The 20,800-nt window shown below is 35.0% G+C and overlaps 1 protein-coding gene across 5 annotated transcripts in view; it reads left to right on the top strand.

Moving 5' to 3' along the window:
- Nucleotides 1-20,800, top strand: part of LOC128219001 (beta-arrestin-1-like) — a 99,941-nt gene that overhangs the window by 49,078 nt on the left and 30,063 nt on the right. For all 5 annotated transcript variants that reach the window (XM_052926800.1, XM_052926799.1, XM_052926796.1 and 2 more), the window contains 4 exons: nucleotides 7,402-7,493; nucleotides 12,026-12,267; nucleotides 16,477-16,536; nucleotides 19,019-19,086. In XM_052926800.1, the coding sequence (XP_052782760.1) occupies nucleotides 7,402-7,493; nucleotides 12,026-12,267; nucleotides 16,477-16,536; nucleotides 19,019-19,086 (462 nt within the window). The remainder of the gene's footprint in view (nucleotides 1-7,401; nucleotides 7,494-12,025; nucleotides 12,268-16,476; nucleotides 16,537-19,018; nucleotides 19,087-20,800) is intronic.

Here is a 20,800-nt window from a genome sequence, read left to right as displayed (position 1 = left end):
CACCATACTTTAGTCTGCAACCAATAGTTTCATATGTGCCACTGTTCTGTGGTCTTCTAACAGGGAACAAATTCCTTTGTGGCACATTCAATTCTATCATTTGTAAATTCTTTATGACTTATAATGGGGGGAGTGTCATTTGGTTCCTGTTCCACAGTTTGATGCCTGTATATTGACTGTTGCACCATTTAGGTACATAAGTGTTAATTTGAGCTTTACCATTCTGTGTTGAAACAAACAGGATAAGTTTCCAGGTGTGCTCCCAGGTGTGCTCCCAGGTGTGCATAATAATTGTCTGCTGTTCCATCAAGCATTCTGGTAATGATTTATATCTAAGAGTGGCAATGTAAGACAATGTCAGCTCCACTAGGCTGTGACCGGAGCTATGAACACAACTGATGTCTGTATGTTCCCATATTGTAACATTAGGGGTATAATGCACCAGTCAATTGTAACCACGGGTCACAGGTTCGATTCTCCGCCGCACCACTAAACATTACTTATCATCTTCCAGAATAGACATGAAATGGGGGTTCCATGTGACAGTTCTATACGCTGGTGCACATTAAAGTACCAGGGTAGCTCTAACCAGGGTTATGTTTTGACTGTGCACTTTGCTCTAAAAATCTAAAATGACTAACAATCTTATCGGAGCACTCGCGGAATGGGTCTTGCCTGAGTGCGAGAATAATTAAGCCTACATATCCTCTGAACCTCTTTTTGTGTTCTTGAGCTCAGGACACAGATGATGTCTGTTAATTGTTTATTTTAACATAAAGGGTCAGTAAAATGGTTAAAAAAATCAAGAAATAAAGACCTTAATGTCAGCTTCATCATGCTGAATTCTTGAGCTGTGCCATGGACACAGATGATGCTTGTATATTGTTTATTTTAAGATGTCTGTATATTGTTTATTTTAACATTAAGGGTCAGTTATGGTAAAAATCAAGAAATAAAGACCTTCATGTCAGCTTCATCATGCTGAATTCTTGAGCTGTGCCATGGACACAGATGATGTCTGTCTATTGTTTATTTTAAGATGTCTATTTATTGTTTATTTTAACATTACGGGTCAGTTATGGTAAAAATCAAGAAATAAAGACCTTAATGTCAGCTTCATCATGCTGAATTCTTGAGCTGTGCCATGGACACAGATGATGTCTCACAGTATATTGTCTATTTTAAGATGTCTGTTTATTGTTTATTTTAACATTACGGGTCAGTTATGGTAAAAAATCAAGAAATAAAGACCTTGTCCACTTCATCATGCTGAGTTCTTGATCTGTGGACACAGATGATGCCTGTAATTCTTGTCTATTTTAGAGTTATGGTAACAATCAAGAAACGACTCTGATTGTCAGCTCCTGTATCATGCTGTGTTTTAAATGACCTATGGACTTGCCAGTTTTCACTGATGATGGTCGTATGTTGTCTGGGGTGGCATCAAGCATTGATTTCCTCTAGCCTCTAACTCTCTGCAGAGAAATCGGTGTCACCATATTGTCAGCTTTATAGGAAAATTCTCCCATATTTGTGTACCATATAAAAGCATACCTTTTTCCATTTCACCTGACAATTCCTATGAACATAAGAATAACTATTATAAGATCTTTAAAGGATAAATAGCTGTTGAAGGATAGGAGTTGATTCGATCATTTTCATATCTGTTAATATTGTGGTTCGGAGGATGAAGTGAATTTTGTGAATGACTATGCTCATTATGAAAAAGCTTTAGTGGATGATCGTATAATAACTCAAATCAAATTAAGAGAATAGATTAATTGATTAATTGATTTTAGTGTTACAGTAATTATTTAATTAATTAATTAATAACTGGATTGTTTGCATTTGATTTAGAGGTTGCTATTAAGTTTCGTGGCATATCTATCGCACGTAATATTTTCGTAGTATATTGGGATTACAAAACATCCCGTGATCAAGCAAACTAATTATGGGTCTCGGCGAAACGGATACTGACAAACCGAGATATCAAAAAAGGTAATGAAAGTGGAGAACTGCAATGGATAATTGTTCTGTTCAGTTCTGTTCTGTTTGTTAACTTTCATTTATGTACATTTAGCATCCAAACAATTGTGAAGCTTGGAGAGACTTCATTTTTTGTATCTATAATTGCCCATACTGAATTATGACTTCAATACAGTAATTAAGTTATTAAATCTTTTTTCGTCATAGCTCATTGTGTGGAACTTTGTATATGCAACTCAGTGTTTTAGCTCATCGAAAGAAAAACAATGAGTTTGTTTTGTGATAGCATGAAATTAAGGCACATAACTCTGGTTTTATTATATATGTTGAATTATTCCCTTTGATGATTGAAAAAAAATAGATTAGCATTGGCGTTCCATTTGTGGTGCTCTGTTCATTATATAAGGCTACTGTAATTTCTTCTTGTCATCAGAGTTGTGAACAACTGTCCATTTTTTGTCCATTTTTTGACCCTTATTTCCTTTTTTTTTTTTTTTTTTAAATATAGTTTGAAAGTTTGGTATATGAGGTTGAACGAAGTAGTATGTATGTAACTCGGCAACCAAGAAGAGTCAAATGAAAATCCCATGCATTGGACACTCCATGAGTGTCACAAGTTTTTCAAACTCAAATTATCTTTTAAAAATAATCTTATAATTCCAAACAAAAAATTGAGTTGCAAGAGTCTATAGAAACAGTACAAAGTGTATATTTTTATAAAAAAAAAAAAAAAAAAATTCAATAATTTTTCACATTTTTTTGTTTGCATGATGGTAATTTTTTGTTTTTAATTTTTTATTTTTTAAATAATTTAAGTTTGAAAATCTGGTGCCAGTGAAACACACATAATTATTCTTCTTCAAAATCGCAACTATCTACCTATTTGTTACCGGCATGTCATAGGAGCCAGACTTATCCTCTTCTTTTTTTTGGTCTTATTTCATTTGTATTGATCTTGCTTGTTTTCATGAACTTCATCGGAATAAGTTTCTCGGTAAATGTGATTGTTTAGCAAAATGTAATGTTTTTCGGTTTGTAACCGAAGCCTGCAGAGTGTTGCAGCTTTTAACATTGTGTGAAATTTACGTCATAACTCTTGATATATTGTTTTTCTGTAGAATGTTTGCTTTTATCTAGCTGTGTCTACTTTCAAGGAAATGCACGAACATTAACTAGACTTAGAATATATACAACTTAAAGCAATGACACATTGGATTTAGAGGGGGGCGAATCAGGCTCTAAAATCATCAAAGTTTTTTATATCAATATGGTACAAAAAAGTCATTTATGAAATATGCTCATCATGCACCATTCCTGACAACAAATTGTTCAAATGTACGGAGGGAGTAACCCTAAATCCCCATGCAAACAGTTCATGCCATAGACTTTTGGTTCTGAGGGAGGGGTGCAATTGTCAAAAGGTTTCGCCCCATCTAATGACAATTTCTAGACCCGCCCCTGAATATGTATATTATCTGCGTACAGTTCAATTTTGAGATTATTTCCTAAAGCGAGAGTACTTAAATGGGGACTTCATGGGAAGGTTAGAAGTTACTCTTGTGACAATGTCTGTCCTACTGTTAATGTCCTATTAAACGCACTTTCCCTAATAGACGCGCCAGGAGTATTTTCGTAGGTGACTTTGCTCCGATTCTGTGACCTAATTAATGAACACCTAAACCTTAAACTCCAAAAAATGCTTTGTAGGGAATGTGTATCAGATGAGTGGCAGTAGGCGAACCTTTAAACACCTGCGAAAGTTAAAATTCTTAATGAACAGCTATATAGTACTTAACTATTGCCTATGTACAATTTCATTGGCTGAAAATGTAGGTTGTATTCTTACAATGCATTGGCTGAATATGTAGGTTGTATTCTTACAATGCATTGGCTGAAAATGTAGGTTGTATTCTTACAATGCATTGGCTGAATATGTAGGTTGTATTCTTACAATGCATTGGCTGAATATGTAGGTTGTATTCTTACAATGCATTGGCTGAAAATGTAGGTTGTATTCTTACAATGCATTGGCTGAATATGTAGGTTGTATTCTAACAATGTTAAAAATTAATTATTAAGCAAAAGCAAATTTTACTCACCGTGATGTCCACTTAATGTTTGTTGGTCTGCCAGTGTCATATAATATTATTTCCCAAAATTGCTTCTTTAACTTTGTTGGTGCATTAATTATATTGTCATGGCTTTGTACCAGAATAATTTGTCCTCACAATTGCGAATGTTAATTGGGCATTAATTCAGGCAAAAATTATTCACTGCCACATGAATATTGTTGTGGCTTTGTGCAAGAATATTTTGTCCTTGCATGCTAATGTCAACCGGGTGCTTTAATTCAGGAAAAAAAATTATTCATTGCCACATTAATATTGTTGTGGCTTTGTATCCAAATGTTTTGTCCTTGCATGCTAATGTCAACAATGTGAATTAATTGTGGCAAAAGTTATTCACTGCTGCACTAAAAATTTTAAGGCTAATATTGTATCAGAATATTCCATCCTCACATGTAAATGCCCACAGTATCTTTGTTTGTGCATTAAATGAGGCAAAAATTACTCACATGTTGTTTAATTGTCATGGCTATGTACCAGAATATTCCGCCCTCACATGCTGATGTCCACCATATATTTTAATGTTGCCACAACCATCAAAAGACAAACTGCTGTAAATTTATCCATTACTTATGCATTGCTATGCAAAATTAACTATGATTTCATCAGTTCGTTATTAAAGATTGATTATAAAAACACATTTGGATAATCATTGAAATGCGTCATAGTTTTGAAATCTTTTTTTATTCTTTCTTTATATAATTCATGCATTTCTAACAAGAAGATGGGAGAAACATCAAGAACCAACAAGTGTTAATAGGAACATTTGAAGGAATGGTTATCGAAAGACACTTCATGCTTAATGTTAATGATTACACGCATTTCATGATCATCGTTTCTGTGTTTTACAGAAGTATAATCACATTAAGAGAATTCTGGAAATCTTTAATTAATTGGCTATTGTGGATAATTTCATTACATTTCAGTACCAAAAGACTTTGCTATCAATTAAAGAACAATTCCTTAAGTGCTTTTCAGCTGCTCTTGTCAGAAACAAAAAAGGTCTCAGTGCATGATTAAAGGGGGATTTTGTCCTTTTGAGAAACAATTGTGGAGGGGGAGGGGGAAGGTGGTTTTGTCTATCTTTACCTAAAAATGGGGGGTTGTCATTGTGGGTTGTGAGTGTACAAGAATTGCTTATTTCTCACAACTACTTCATTACCTGCCCAAGTTATAATGTGTACATTGGATAGTTTAACTTTTGAATGCTTGGCTTAAGTCGGCTTTAGTCACCTTTTGGCTTAAGTCACCTCTTGGCTTAAGTCACCATTGGCTTAAGTCACCTTTTGGCTTAAGTCACCTCTTGGCTTAAGTCACCTTTTGGCTAAAGTCACCTTTTGGCTTAAATCTTCCCTTGGCTTAAGTCATCTTTTGGCTTTAGTCACCTTTTGGCTACCTTTTGGCTTAAGTCACCTTTTGGCTTAAGTCACCTTTTGGCTTAAGTCACCTCTTGACTTAAGTCACCTTTTGGCTAAAGTCACCTTTTGGCTTAAATCTTCTCTTGGCTTAAGTCACCTTTTGGCTTAAGTCACCTTTGGCTTAAGTCACCTTTTGGCTACCTTTTGGCTTAAGTCACCTTTTGGCTACCTTTTGGCTTAAGTCACCTTTTGGCTACCTTTTGGCCTAAGTCACCTTTTGGCTTAATTCATCACCTTGCACCATTGTTTCAGAGTGTCAATTTCTTCTGTTTTTGTCAATTCAGTAACTCCCATATCAGAAATGGCGTAACGAAATTGCGGAGCTGAATTAGCAGTTCAGTAACTATAGTTCAGTAATTGAATATATGGATATTATCCATTAAAATTATGACTCTATTCACTTATACCACACACTAGTTATTGAACGTTGTCCATTACAACATGGTACAAAAGTCGCGTCACCCATTATTGCTGAAACCCTTGTGTATATTATATCAATAATTCGGGTTGTGGGTGCCATTACAACTATTATTTGTGGTTTGTGATGTATTATTGTTATATATCACTATTTTTAACTTGAATTGGTGCATTTAGTTTCAAAGGTTTTATATCTGGCAATTTGACCAAAGTTATTGGCATAATCAAATCACATTAAGACAATCTATGTTTAACTTACATTTCAAAGGTACCATCCCCTAGTGTAACATATGTTTCAATCCTTGATGGCCATTTACCTAGCAATACACTTGTATATATTTAGCCAATGACAAGACATAGCATGTTTAGAATAACTAGGATTGTCTTCGTAGTCAATTGACAATTCTGTTTAATTAACTTCCTTTGTAGTGATATCTTTTGCATGTACATTAATTGAATGCTCACCGCTGATTTTGCAATTAATGTTAACGCGGTTGCCATGGTTTCTCAGCAAGAAGATGGATGCTTCAGAGTCACATTCTGTTGATTTTCAGGACTAGTTCCATTTAAGGTGTTGGTGTTTCGAATTGTTAATTTTAAGACTATAGGAGTTATTGTATAATAACGGAATAATGCTATTTATACAATAAAGCTGGGACAGCTTGGACGTTTCAGTTTAATGGTTACGACTGAAGTAGTCATATATTTTTAAATCGAAAAAAAATTAGTCGACTTTGTGCATCCTGTTGAAATTCATATCAGTGCAGAAATCAGGATATATTTTGCGTTGTATGTATTAATAGAAAACAAAATAGATAAATATACATAAGGATGGTCACATCAGGAAAAAAACCGGAGTAAGTTTTTGGTTGTATATTTAATGCATTTTTTTTTATTGTTAATGAAAAAATGATATGGTTTGTTGACTTTGCAAATCTTTATTCATATAAACAACATTAATATATATATAGTTCTTTTGTTTGAATTTGAAATCCTAAAACAATAAAAATTGAGACAAATTAAATGATGAAGGCATGAACAAGGAACCTGGGGTGCCGTTTTATCAAGAATTGACATAGCACATGGGAGATTATAAAATTAATATTTCTGAAGTATTTGCAAAATAATTGGCAAGCAGGTTTTGGACAATTTTCTCTCAGAGGCTCAGAGACTGCCAGACATGCTCAAATTAAGTCTCCATTCTTTATTTCTAGCTTAAATTCACACCAATTTTCGAGTATGAGAATAAGTTTTAAGGCTGCATACACACTGGCTAAATTAAACTCGTCCACGGCCATTTAACTAATTCTTGATAAAATAAAGTGACTTAAAAAGTGAACGCCTGGCCAAACCAACCTTATCCTTAAGAGACAAAAAATAAACAACCAACTATTACATATGGATTTTATTTAAATTTAGCATATGCATATTTATCAAGTCTCTTCTATTTTCAGAGTATTCAAGAAGTCGAGCCCGAATGGCAAGGTGACAGTTTACCTCGGCAAGCGAGATTTTATCGACCACCTGACACATATTGACCCAATCGGTAAGACCTAAAGATTGTTAAAATCCTTACTTACCAATCATGCATTTTCATAACGTTTATAACAAATTTCATTTATATATCAGATTTGTATGTGTTAATATAATGGTTGATAATTTGGACCATTGAGAAACAGTGTTTTAAAAAAAAAAAAAAATCAATGTTTAATTTCATATTGATTAATGTTTATTTTGCAGTACTTATAATCAGTTGAAGCATCAACATATTGTCTGTTTTTATGAAAATTGTAAAAAAGTGACATAATAGTTTGTCTCAAATAGTTAGCATGACTTTCTAAATGAGTCATATAAAAAGACCCTTAAAACTAAATTTGCCCTTGAAATACATGTATATTATAGTGTTATAGCGTGCATATACGGTAGTAAAATTTCCTATTTTGAAAATGATAACCATGTAAAAGACCACTTTCATGAGACTGACAAAATATATCTCCATTCATATTGCTGCATATCTGATTTTTTCGCAAACACATGATTGAGCATTTTAATGCTGAAAAACCCTGTCTCCTTGATATTTTAAATGTTTTGTTTTTTACCAAAATCTGTATGTTAATTAAACCAAAATCTGTATGTTAATTAAGCCAAAATCTGTATGTTAATTAAGCCCCAAGTTTGTTTGATGTCTCTTTAATGCTAAGTTACTCTCAAAAATAACCTCTTAATTTTAGCCTGGATGTTGATGACAATATTTTTTTAGTTTCAGTATAGCAAATTTACTTCATGGGTTAAGTTTAAAAAACAACAACACAAAACATTCTTCTATACCTACAAATATGGATTGGGAAATGCCAAACCATTCATTATATTTGTTGTGGTTTAATACATTTCCCCCTGTTCCCCCCTGAAATGCTAGTAATTGCTTCGAAAATTAGTTTCAGAAAAGTCTGGGGTCTCCATTATAGATTTTCCACACAAACGACTTAAGTTGATTCAATAGCTTATTAACAGGTCTTTTCAAAACACATCTGGCTCCAAATTGCAGCCCTTTAGATCATTAGCGATGGATTCTATTGCACTGGAAACAATTATTTATATGCACCATATAAAAACCACAACTAAGATTGACAACAGGATTTTCCCAAGTTCATTAGATACAATAGCTAGTTTATCACCATCAACATCAGTGGCTAGACTAGGGAGGCATCCATACAATGCCTTTGACCAGTTATGACCAATTCAGGGAAGTGCCCTGTTCTGTGAGTAACACACCTGCCCTCTTCTGAAATGTGTTGTCCATTGGTGCATTGTTTGTCCCTATTGACCAACTGCTCTTTTCTTTAAATTGTTATCACCATTGATTCATCTAGTTCTGAACTGTATTGCCATTGAATTGTCATTGATTCATCTACATAGTTCTGAACTGTCTTGCCTTTGAATTGTCATTGATTAATCTACCCAGTTCTTAACTGTCTTGCCTTTGAATTGTCATTGATTCATCTACACAGTTCTGAACTGTCTTGTCATTGAATTGTCATTGTTTCATCTACACAGTTCTGAACTGTCTTGCCTTTGAATTGTCATTGATTCATCAACACAGTTCTTAACTGTCTTGCCTTTGAATTGTCATTGATTCATCTACACAGTTCTGAACTGTCTTGTCTTTGAATTGTCATTGATTCATCTACACAGTTCTGAACTGTCTTGCCTTTGAATTGTCATTGATTCATCTACATAGTTCTGAACTGTCTTGCCTTTGAATTGTCATTGACTCATCTACACAGTTCTGAACTGTCTTGTCATTGATTCATCTACACAGTTCTGAACTGTCTTGCCTTTGAATTGTCATTGATTTATCTACACAGTTCTGAACTGTCTTGCCTTTGAATTGTCATTGATTCATCTACATAGTTCTGAACTGTCTTGCCTTTGAATTGTCATTGATTCATCTACATAGTTCTGAACTGTCTTGCCTTTGAATTGTCATTGATTCATCTACACAGTTCTGAACTGTCTTGTCATTGAATCATCTACAAAAATCTGAACTGTCAATGATACTTCTACACAAATCTGAACTGTCTTGTCATTGAATTATCTACAAAATTCTGAACTGTCAATGATACATCTTCACAATTCTGAACTGTCTTTTCATTGAATTGTCATTGAATTTTCATTGATTCATCTACCCAGTTCTGAACTGTCTGGTCTTTGAATTGTCATATAATTGTCTACACAGTTCTGAACTGTCTGTCATTGAATTGTCATTGATTCATCTACCCAGTTCTGAGATGTGTCATCACCATGGATAAATTAACTTGTTTTACTATGTATTGCAGCCATGGATACATCTACCCTGTTCTGAAATGTACAAATGTATTGTCACCATTGATACATCTTACCTGCTTAACTATATGTATTGTCACCATAGATATATCTCCCCTGTTCTGAAAAATATTGTCACTATGGATACATCTACCCTGTTCTGAAATATGTTGTCACCATGGATACATCAACACCTTTCTGAAATATGTTGTCACCATGGATACATCAACACCTTTCTGAAAAATATTGTCACCATGAATACATCTACCCTTTTCTGAAATATGTTGTCACCATGGATACATCTACCCTGTTTTGAAAAATGTTGTCACCATGGATACATCTACCCTTTTCTGAAATATGTTGTCACCATGGATACATCTACCCTTTTCTGAAATATGTTGTCATGATTGATACATCTACCCTGTTTTTAAAAATGTTATCACCATGGATACATCTACCCTTTTCTGAAATATCTTGTCACCATGGATACATCTACCCTGTTCTGAAATTTGTTGTCACCATGGATACATCTGCCATGTTCTATTTTGTATTGCCACAATGGATACATCTGCCCTGCTCTGAAAAATGTTGTTACCATGGATACATCTACCCTGTGCTGAAATTTGTTGTCACCATTGATACATCTACCCTGTTCTGAAATTTGTTGTCAACATGGATACATATACCCTGTTCTGAAATATATTGTCACCATGGATACATCTACCATGTTCTGAAATAAATTGTCACCATGGATACATCTACCTTGTTCTGCAATTTGTTGTGACCATGGATACATCTTCCCTGTTCTGAAACATTCTGTCACCATGGATACATCTACCCTGTTCTGAAATTTGTTGTCACAATGGATACATCTGCCCTGTTCTGTTTTGTATTGTAACCATGATTTTATCTCCCTGTTCCGTTTTGTATTGTCGCCAATGATACATTAAGAAACATCTGTCCATGTTCTATAATTTGTTATCAGCAATGATACACCTAACCTGAAAAAATGTACTTCGTTTGTCAAATGTTACTGAACCACTAAAATACAACAAATAGCACATTCAAGTATAAAACAATTTGTTTCTGCAAATTACACCAAACTGACAATAATGTTCAGCTTTAATACTGATGGGCCTTGGGCTTCTGTCAGAGAGGACCAGTAATTATGACAAATCACTTGGAAGTCTGTACTGGAACTAGGCTCGGGAGAGAGGAGCAGAACTTTTCAGATAATTTAAATGCTGCATGGCTGCTAAACAGATGATATTATGGCTGTCACATCATATGTTGTGATTCTCCTGTAACAGCATGCCAATGAGGATTATATTAATAATGTTATAATAATTTGTCATGCAAACATTGGGGAAAAGAATTCACAGTAAATTAGGTTAAGACTGTCGAACGTCATCATAGCATATTGCCCTCGGGAAATATCTTGTGATGCTGGCAAGCTATGTTGTGTGTTGTTGGATCTGCTCCTAGATATTAAATCCACAAAACACAATCAAGAATATATCCCATAATTTGTCTTTAAGGGGGCACAATATAGATTTGATTTGATTCAAAAAAAATTTTTTAAATACATTATTATATTTAACTCATTGGCTTTATTGATAAAAAAACACACACAAAAACATATGATTTGTGTACAGTTAACAAATTACAAGCCTTTTTCAATGGTTTTTTTTAACTAAAAGTACAAACTTTCTCAAGTTAAATAGCTCCAAATTATTGCCAAATTAAACACAATAATGCAGTAATTTTAAATTTGAAAATGATTTTGCATCAACCTATTTTGTGGCCCTTTAATGGGTGTTTAATGGCCCTTTAATGGGTGTTTCCAGGTTTTTGTTGGGAGGATCCAGGGGTACTAAAGTTCAGGGATAATCCTTAAGTCAGGATCTAAAGCTTCTATCTTCAGACTATTGTAGAGTTGTCAAGATTATTTTACGCTCAGACAATTGTATCAAAACAGTATAGAAGTTACATTCAAAGGAATATATATATGAATTTCAAACGAAACTCAATCTGTTTGACCATGCATAAATCCCTCAAACTCAAATAGGTCCCCTGGTGAGGATTTACCATATTCAGATGTATTTTAGAACCCCTGTTGATCGGAAAATGTGGCTGTAAACAAAATCCTAGTAATGTCTTTGTCTACTTATAAGGCAAACATTAAATCAGGCTTGTCCATGTAATTTCTACTGCATTGTGTAAATCTTATAATACATTTTTTTAATTATTTTTCAGATGGGGTAGTCTTAGTGGACCCGGAGTACCTGAAGGAGCGGAAAGTCTACGCCCACGTGCTAGCAGCATTCCGATATGGCCGGGAGGATTTGGACGTTCTTGGGCTCACGTTCCGAAAGGATCTGTTTTTAGCATCGTTGCAGGTTTATCCTCCAGTCAAAGAGCAGCAGAAGCCACCCACGCGGCTGCAGGAACGATTGATTAAAAAGCTTGGGCCAAATGCTTATCCCTTTTTCTTTGAGGTGATCTTGTGATATTATAATTTGTAAAACATTGAGAAATTAAGAGGGCAATATATATCAACTTATTCTTAAGTACATGTTTTCTGTTGTTATTCTCTTCAAGATTTGGAGAAAATAGTCGCGGAATTATCATAGCCTGGGGGATGTCATTGGTTGTAATGACAATGTGTCAAAATTTCAAATCTTTGGCTAATGAACATAAGAAACATTATTACAATAATATTTTGAATTTTATACTCATCATTATTATGACAATATGCATATGTGTAACAACTTCAACAGTCCCATAAATTTAGCTTAAGTTTTGTCAAATTATTTAAGGATTGATTCTTATTTTTGGTTCGTTTATGCAACATGAACACTCGGCCATGATTCTGCAAATTCATGTAGCATGCCTCTGCGAAAATTGCAAAATTCGGGCCAAGCAGTCATACTGCATAAACATACAAAATATAGGAATCAATCCTTGCTTTTTCCCATTTTCATTAGGGTTTTTTTTCCACATTTTTGTTATAATTTGCACATTAATTATTCATGTGTTACATATCCATGACCCAGGTGGGTGAGTGTGAAACTCCGTTTACAAAGATCACAAAAGGTTGACCCATTCATGCAAAATTAACGTAAATTCTATTGTACAGAAAATGAATGCAAATGTATATATTTTCCCTTGATCAAAAGGGAGAAACTGTGGAGCATTGGCATCTGATTGTGGCCGGCTCTTGCTTATTTGAAATTTGTTTTGCCTTCAAATTATTGCAATAACAGGGAATACTTGTCTTGTGCCAGTATCCGCATTGTTTGTGTCGTTGTGACACTTTCATATCCAATCGATAACTTCTCAACAAATTGTTGTAGAGATTTTAAACTTGGTATCAACATGGGTCAAGGTCAGTAGATTCCTCCTATCTATTTTGGGGTATGTAGGTCAAAGGTCACCGTCAAATAAACATTAACTAGAAAAATGATTGGCGCCCTGACATGAGCTACATCTTATTTTTGGAATTATTATTAATAATAACCATCTAAGGCCTGTCAATCAAGTTCAACATCAAAGAAAAAATATCCGTCTTCAACAAAAACTTGGCGTGTTCTTTAAGTAACCCATGGAACTTACTCATGAGGAGGTAAAAGACGGCTAAATACCCCACAAAGCATCCATAACGTTGACTGTTTGCATCATTTTCACCATACCCTGCCAATTGAATTTGTAGCTTTAAACAACACAGAAAACAACGTCATTGTGACAAACAATGATTGAAACTGCTGTAAAAGCTGTAGAAAATAGCCTGACTCTTCAATTCAACCTTGCTTTTTTAAGGTGTAATTGATCAACAATGTCGAGTGGTAACACAATTGACTGTCAATCAAGAGATCGCTGGTTCGATCCCCCGCTGCAACACTACAAAAATAATAATTATGTCTCCCCCTCTCTGGGGGAGACATATTGTTTTTGCCCTGTCCGTCAGTCCGGTAGTCCGGTAGTCCGGTAGTCCGTCAGTCCGTCAGTCCGTCCGTACGTCACACTTCGTTTCCGATCGATAACTGGAAAACCGCATGACCTAGGATCACCAAACTTGGTAGGGAGGTTGGTCATGAGGTGTAGAAGATCCCTATTGTTTTTGGGGTCACTAGGTCAAAGGTCAAGGTCGCAGCGACCCCCAATGTAAAAAACATTTCCGCTCAATATCTTGACAATGGTTTGACCTAGGTTCACCAAACTTGGTAGGGAGGTTGGTCGTGAGGTGTAGAAGATCCCTATTGTTTTTGGGGTCACTAGGTCAAAGGTCAAGGTCGCGGCGACCCCCAATGTAAAAAACATTTCCGCTCAATATCTTGAGAATGGTTTGACCTAGGTTCACCAAACTTGGTAGGGAGGTTGGTCGTGAGGTGTAGAGGATCCCTATTGTTTTTGGGGTCACTAGGTCAAAGGTCAAGGTCGCGGCGACCCCCAATGTAAAAAACATTTCCGCTCAATATCTTGAGAATGGTTTGACCTAGGTTCACCAAACTTGGTAGGGAGGTTGGTCGTGAGGTGTAGAGGATCCCTATTGTTTTTGGGGTCACTAGGTCAAAGGTCAAGGTCGCGGCGACCCCCAATGTAAAAAACATTTCCGCTCAATATCTTGAGAATGGTTTGACCTAGGTTCACCAAACTTGGTAGGGAGGTTGGTCGTGAGGTGTAGAGGATCCCTATTGTTTTTGGGGTCACTAGGTCAAAGGTCAAGGTCGCGGCGACCCCCAATATAAAAAACATTTCCGCTCAAAATCTTGAGAACGGTTTGACCTAGGTTCACCAAACTTGGTAGGGAGGTTGGTCATGAGGTGTAGAAGATCCCTATTGTTTTTGGGGTCACTAGGTCAAAGGTCAAGGTCGCGGCGACCCCCAATGTAAAAAAAATTTCCGCTCAATATCTTGAGAATGGTTTGACCTAGGTTCACCAAACTTGGTAGGGAGGTTGATCATGAGGTTTAGAAAACTCCTATATTTTGGGGGGTCACAAGGTCAAAGGTCAACGTCGCTGTGACCTCTAATGTAAAAAAATATTTCCGTGCAATATCAGGAGAATGCTTTGATCTAGGTTCACCAAACTTTGAAGTGAGGTTGGTCATGATGTCTAGTTGATTTTGCAATCAGTTGGTCAAAGGTCAAGGTCACTGACCTTGAGGTGAAGAACCGGTTTCTGCTCAATAACTCAAGAACGTTTACACCCAGGAACTTCATACTTGGTATGCCAGTTAGTCATGACTAGTTGATGGCCCCTATTGATTTTGGGATCCATCATTGATTATTTCTCACCTACGACCACACAATGGGGGAGACATGCGCTTTTTCAAAAAAGCAATCTCTAGTTGTGTTCTGGAAGGGACGTTAAATGTCCCGTGTGACAGTGCAATACACTGGTACTAGTAAAAGAACCAGGGTAGCTGTACCCAAGGTAACATTCTGTCTAGGCACTATGCCCCAAAAACCTGAAATGACTTACAATCTTATTGAAGTACTCGCTGAATGCGCCTTGCCAAAATGCGAGTATAAATAAGCTTATACACCCCGACCGTAAACAGGCATTGCCATTGTGCTCTGCTTAACTAATAGACAAGCATGTTTTGCTTGTTTTATATGGAAAAGAACGTATATATTCAACATTTATTTCTCAAAGCTCAATGCTAAATCGTCCATAATATGATTTGACTTATAGATATTATTGTGTCTCTCACGCTTATATTAATTATTCATGAGTAGAAATGTTCATCTCGATATTCTGTTTTCCCATGGGACTGAATTGCATCCACAATTATCTGATTAAATTGTGTTAGAATTCTTTTACCCTCTATACTCTTGTGTCTGATGGCATTTGAAGTGCACTGCATTTAAAAGTGAAAATTTATGATAGTCATTTAAATTTTATGTCAGTTTTATGCGTCATAATGAAAAAAGTTGTGAAAAAAATTCATTTCCAACAGACAATTCAACAATTGTCATGAAAGTGGTTGGAAATAGTTTATTTTATCAGTTTTATAAGCATTGTCTTAGCCTTGGTGTCGCTGTAGGTGTTGTTGTTGTTGAGGTCGTCATCACCATTGGCATGCAAATACTTTACTGTTGGCCATTACTCAATTTTTTATATTGATAAAATCCACTTTGATAGTACTGGGTACGCATAATTATGTGTGACAAGTTCCGTAACTCTTGCTAAAAATTTGACAAGCTATGCCTGGTCCATAAAGGAATCAGCTTCAAGTGCTTTTGTAAAGAAAATTGTGATATAATTGCCCATGGGCACCCAACATTGACAAAAATTGATCATGACCACCTAAAAATCGATTTCCATCAAATTTGATAATTTTACTTAAAAATCATAAAGTACATTGCATTACATAGTTTATTATGTCACAATATCAAAATATCTCCAAATTGGTGTTTTGAATTTACAAACAAATAATTCATTTTAGAATTTATTCTTCTGTCTTACTATATGTTAAGCGAATTTTAATACATTATTAAAGACATAGATACTTAGATGTTCGATTATTTATGATTATCAAAGATTAATTATGGTTGTCCTTTCAATTTCATTATTGATTATTAAATTTGTTGGATTATCTTACAATAAAAAAACACATCCACAATACAGAAGCTTGGTTTGTTATACACATATCATTAGATAATTTTGATTTTTTTTTATATAGATTTCATGTTTATTTCAGTTGCCTCCAAATGCGCCCGCCTCAGTGACACTTCAGCCGGCACCTGGTGACACAGGAAAGGTATACATTGGAACAGGAGTCCACCCATTAGATCTTTTAACAACATTTCTAGGGCTTGGGCCCAAGACAGCTGTTTAAACTCCATATAAAAATAAAAGGAATTACATTCATTGTGCACTGAGCCTATAATAAACTTCTCAGGGGCAATAACCATATTTACTAAACTGTTATGTAACCAGCTACAAAGATGATCATTTATAGCCTTCAATTAACTATTCAGGGGCAATAACTCACTTTACTCAATCATGATGCAGTCAACTACCAAGAAGACTATTTATAGCCTTCAATTAACTATTCAGGGGCAATAACTCACTTTATTTAATCATAATGCAACCAGCTACCAAGAATATCATTTATGGCTGTCAACTTTCTTCTCAGGGACAATAAGTCAATTTATTTAATCATTATTCAACCAACTATCAAGATCATTTCAAGCCTTCAATTTACTACTCAGAGGCAATAACTCGCTTTACTACATAATACAATTTTAGCTTCAAATTAATACTAAGGGGCAATAACTCACCAACCATCAAGAAAATCATCTTATGCGATGGTAATGTGTACGTAGTATGTGCATCCGTGCGTTCGTGCATCCGTGCGTCTGTAAACAATTGCTTGTGAACACGATACAATCTTCAGTTTTGATTGTATCTCGATGAAACTTGTACAGTATCTAGATATCCATTAGAGCTCAGTTCCTTTCGAAAACCAGCCAGATCCGCCCATGCATGCCTAGATTATGGCCCTTGATAGTATAAAATAATGCTATTGTGTAAACAATTGGTTGTGAACACGATACAGTCTTCAGTTTTGATTGTATCTTGATGAAACTTGTACAGTATCTAGATATCCATTAGAGCTCGGTTCCTTTCGAAAACCGGCCAGATTTGCCCATGAATGCCTAGATTATGGGCCATGAAAGTTTTAAAGAAATGCTTTCTATTTTTAGCCAGGTCTGCATGAGCGAATTCTATTTTTAGCCAAGTTTACATGTACATGTAAATTCAAGTCTAGAGTTAAGGGAGACAATTTGCAAGTCTAGGATTTTGAGAGACAATTTGCTTTTTGCTTCTGCAGTTGATTTTGTGAATTACTCTGCCTTGTTCTTGTTGAAAGCCCAAAGGCCATTTTTTAGCTTTAAGTTCTGTAGTTTGCGCATTCATCTTAACAAAATTGGTTGTGAATGTTTAAGTTATGCACCTGGTGTCATTACTGGCCACACCCAGGATTCACAGGTTTGGTAAACATAAATCTGGAAAGGTTTGAAAATCTTTTTGTGTGTTCATGCATCCATCTCAGCACAATTGATTGTGAATGTTTGATCAATGTTGTCCTAGGATGCCCTTGACTTTGACCTTTTGACCAACTTTTTTTAACTTAAAACTACAGAAATTTTTACTATGAGTACAGTTTTGAAAGCATTTTTTTTTTTGGTCAGATGACTTTTACTTGGCACATATTAAGATAGTCCATGCAACTAATCTGCTTACAATACTTTCTGGGCTCAGATGTTGAACGTGCTATGTTTTCAGGTAACCCAAACACAAAACATAAACTATATGTCTGTTGCTTTTTACCCATACATACATGCTCTGGATTGATATGACCACAAAGCCATGCCAGTAGAGCATAGGCCCTTTTGGGCCTCTTGTTTTATTATTCCTAGGGTTTTTTGATGTGCTATAAACAGGGGGTGGAACAAATTTCATGGCAATTGTTTGGAATCATGTTTACTCTTAAATTCTGTATCAGAAACATTTTAAACCTTAATTACTGTCAGATATGATGTATTTGATTGACTAAATTATAGGAAATTTTCAGATTTTTTTCAATTTTGACTACACCTTACTCATGATTTGTAAATAACTGTGTAATAACTCAGTTGAAATGTTCCTTTTTTTTAACAAAAGTGCATTATTTCTCCAATCATAAAGTTGTTAAGACTTTAAATGGCATTTAAATGGAGCAAAATTGAAGAAAATTGGCCCAAATTGATGTTTATATACTTACTTACATGCTCTTCTTTAGTATTTACATTGTTTCCAAAGGGATGGTCTTGGGAAGCTCAAATTCTATATGGAAATAATTGAGTTTTAAGTTTCCTCAGAAATCATGTTGTCAAATTCAAAAAGGTACTAAACAATTGGCCCAATATGTATGGGATGTAGCCCAATCACTTTGGCTAAAATAAAAAAAGATTGGTGTACACGCAATTATTAAAGCGTTTTGATGAGCTGAAAATTAAAAAAAAAGAAACATTGGTGCCAACTTGCAGTGCAATATGACAGCTCAGCATAAGGCAGGCATAATTCAATATAGTAATAGGACCTATGTCCACCTTGAAATTGTTGTTTTTTGTTCCTATGTATACCTGGTATATGAACTATAAAGCTGTATGGTGCTTGAACCATGCTTTCAACTTGTGAACTTCAGTTTCGAGTTTTAATACACATGGTATTATTTTTATTTTTTTATATTTCAGCCATGCGGAGTGGACTACGAGTTAAAAACATACGTGGCGGAGAACTTGGATGAAAAACCTCACAAAAGGTATGTGTATGACGATTTCTGGCTTTCGGAAACACCTTACATTATACATGACCATTATTGGTATTCGGAAACACCTATCAAAAGAAATGACCATTACTGGCATTAAGAAACACCTAACAAAAGAAATGATATTTGGAAACACCTAACAAAAAAGTCATGACCATTACTGGTATTTAGAAACACCTAACAAAAGACATGACCATTACTGGTATTCAGAAACACCTAACATTAGACATGACCATTACTGGTATTTGGAAACACCTATCAGAATAAATTACCATTACTGGTATTCGGAAACACCTAACAAAAGAAATGACCTTTAATGGTATTCTGAAACACCTAACAAAAGAAAAGACCATTTCTGGTATTCAGAAACACCTAACAAAAGACATGACCATTACTGGTATTCAGAAACACCTAACAAAAGACATGACCATTACTGGTATTCAGAAACACCTAACAAAAGACATGACCATTACTGGTATTCAGAAACACCTAACATTAGACATGACCATTACTGGTATTTGGAAACACCTATCAGAATAAATTACCATTACTGGTATTCGGAAACACCTAACAAAAGAAATGACCTTTAATGGTATTCCGAAACACCTAACAAAAGACATGACCATTACTGGTATTCAGAAACACCTAACATTAGACATGACCATTACTGGTATTTGGAAACACCTATCAGAATAAATTACCATTACTGGTATTAGGAAACACCTAACAAAAGAAATTACCTTTAATGGTATTCCGAAACACCTAACAAAAGAAATGACCATTACTGGTATTCGGAAACACCTTACAAAAGAAATTACCTTTACTGGTATTCTAAAATACCTAACAAAAGAAATGAACTTTACTGGTATTTGGAAACACCTTACAAAAGAAATGATCTTTACTGGTATTCGGAAACGCCTTACAAAGAAATGATCTTTACTGGTATTTCGAAACACCTAACAAAAGAAATGACCTTTAATGGTATTCGTAAACACTTCACAATAGACATGACCATTACTGGTATTTGGAAACACCTAACAAAAGATATGACCATTAATTACTGGTATAAGAATTTTTTTTAAATGATGGTATGACCTATAGGAAAGACTGGAACCAAAGATACGACCAATGTGAAAACTTTTACAGAAGGATTGACCAATTCTGAAATTTGTGATCTAGTTAAATGTATGACCAATTTGGAAAACTTTACAATAGGTTTTACTATAAGAAAAACAAAACAAGAGTTACAACTATAACAAAAGGTCAGAACAAAAGGAAAATTTTCACAAAAGGTAAAAACATTAGCCAGTAAAACTTTTTGGAAAGCGGAAATTACTGGAACGATTTAAGATATATAGGCATTGTCTGCCTTTTAGCTTTTTAAAGTCTGTCTTGTGCAAATTCCATGTGAAGTTTGTGGCATTTATATTCTCGTTGAGTTGAAGTACCCTTGCATTATGTAAGATCTGGCTTATAATGTGATCTGTTGGAGCCTATTTGTCTACAAGAATTTCCAGTTAACTTCTTGACGTTAATCTTCTCTTTGAGATATTAAGCCTGTCTGTGTTCTGTCTGTCATCCAATTTTTTAGCTTGTCTTTTTTTGTTCCTGAAAGTTGAGCTATTTTTCATCGACTTGGTGATGTCTTCAATGGCGATAGTGATGGAGTCGTCCAAAACATTTTACCATCTTCCGAAACTCGGAAACC

Source organism: Mya arenaria, chromosome 15, assembly GCF_026914265.1.
Source record: "Mya arenaria isolate MELC-2E11 chromosome 15, ASM2691426v1".
In the NCBI taxonomy this organism is placed as follows: Eukaryota; Metazoa; Mollusca; class Bivalvia; order Myida; family Myidae; genus Mya; species Mya arenaria.
Note: the sequence above shows the minus strand (reverse complement) of the source record. Positions and strands in the feature narration are given on the sequence as shown.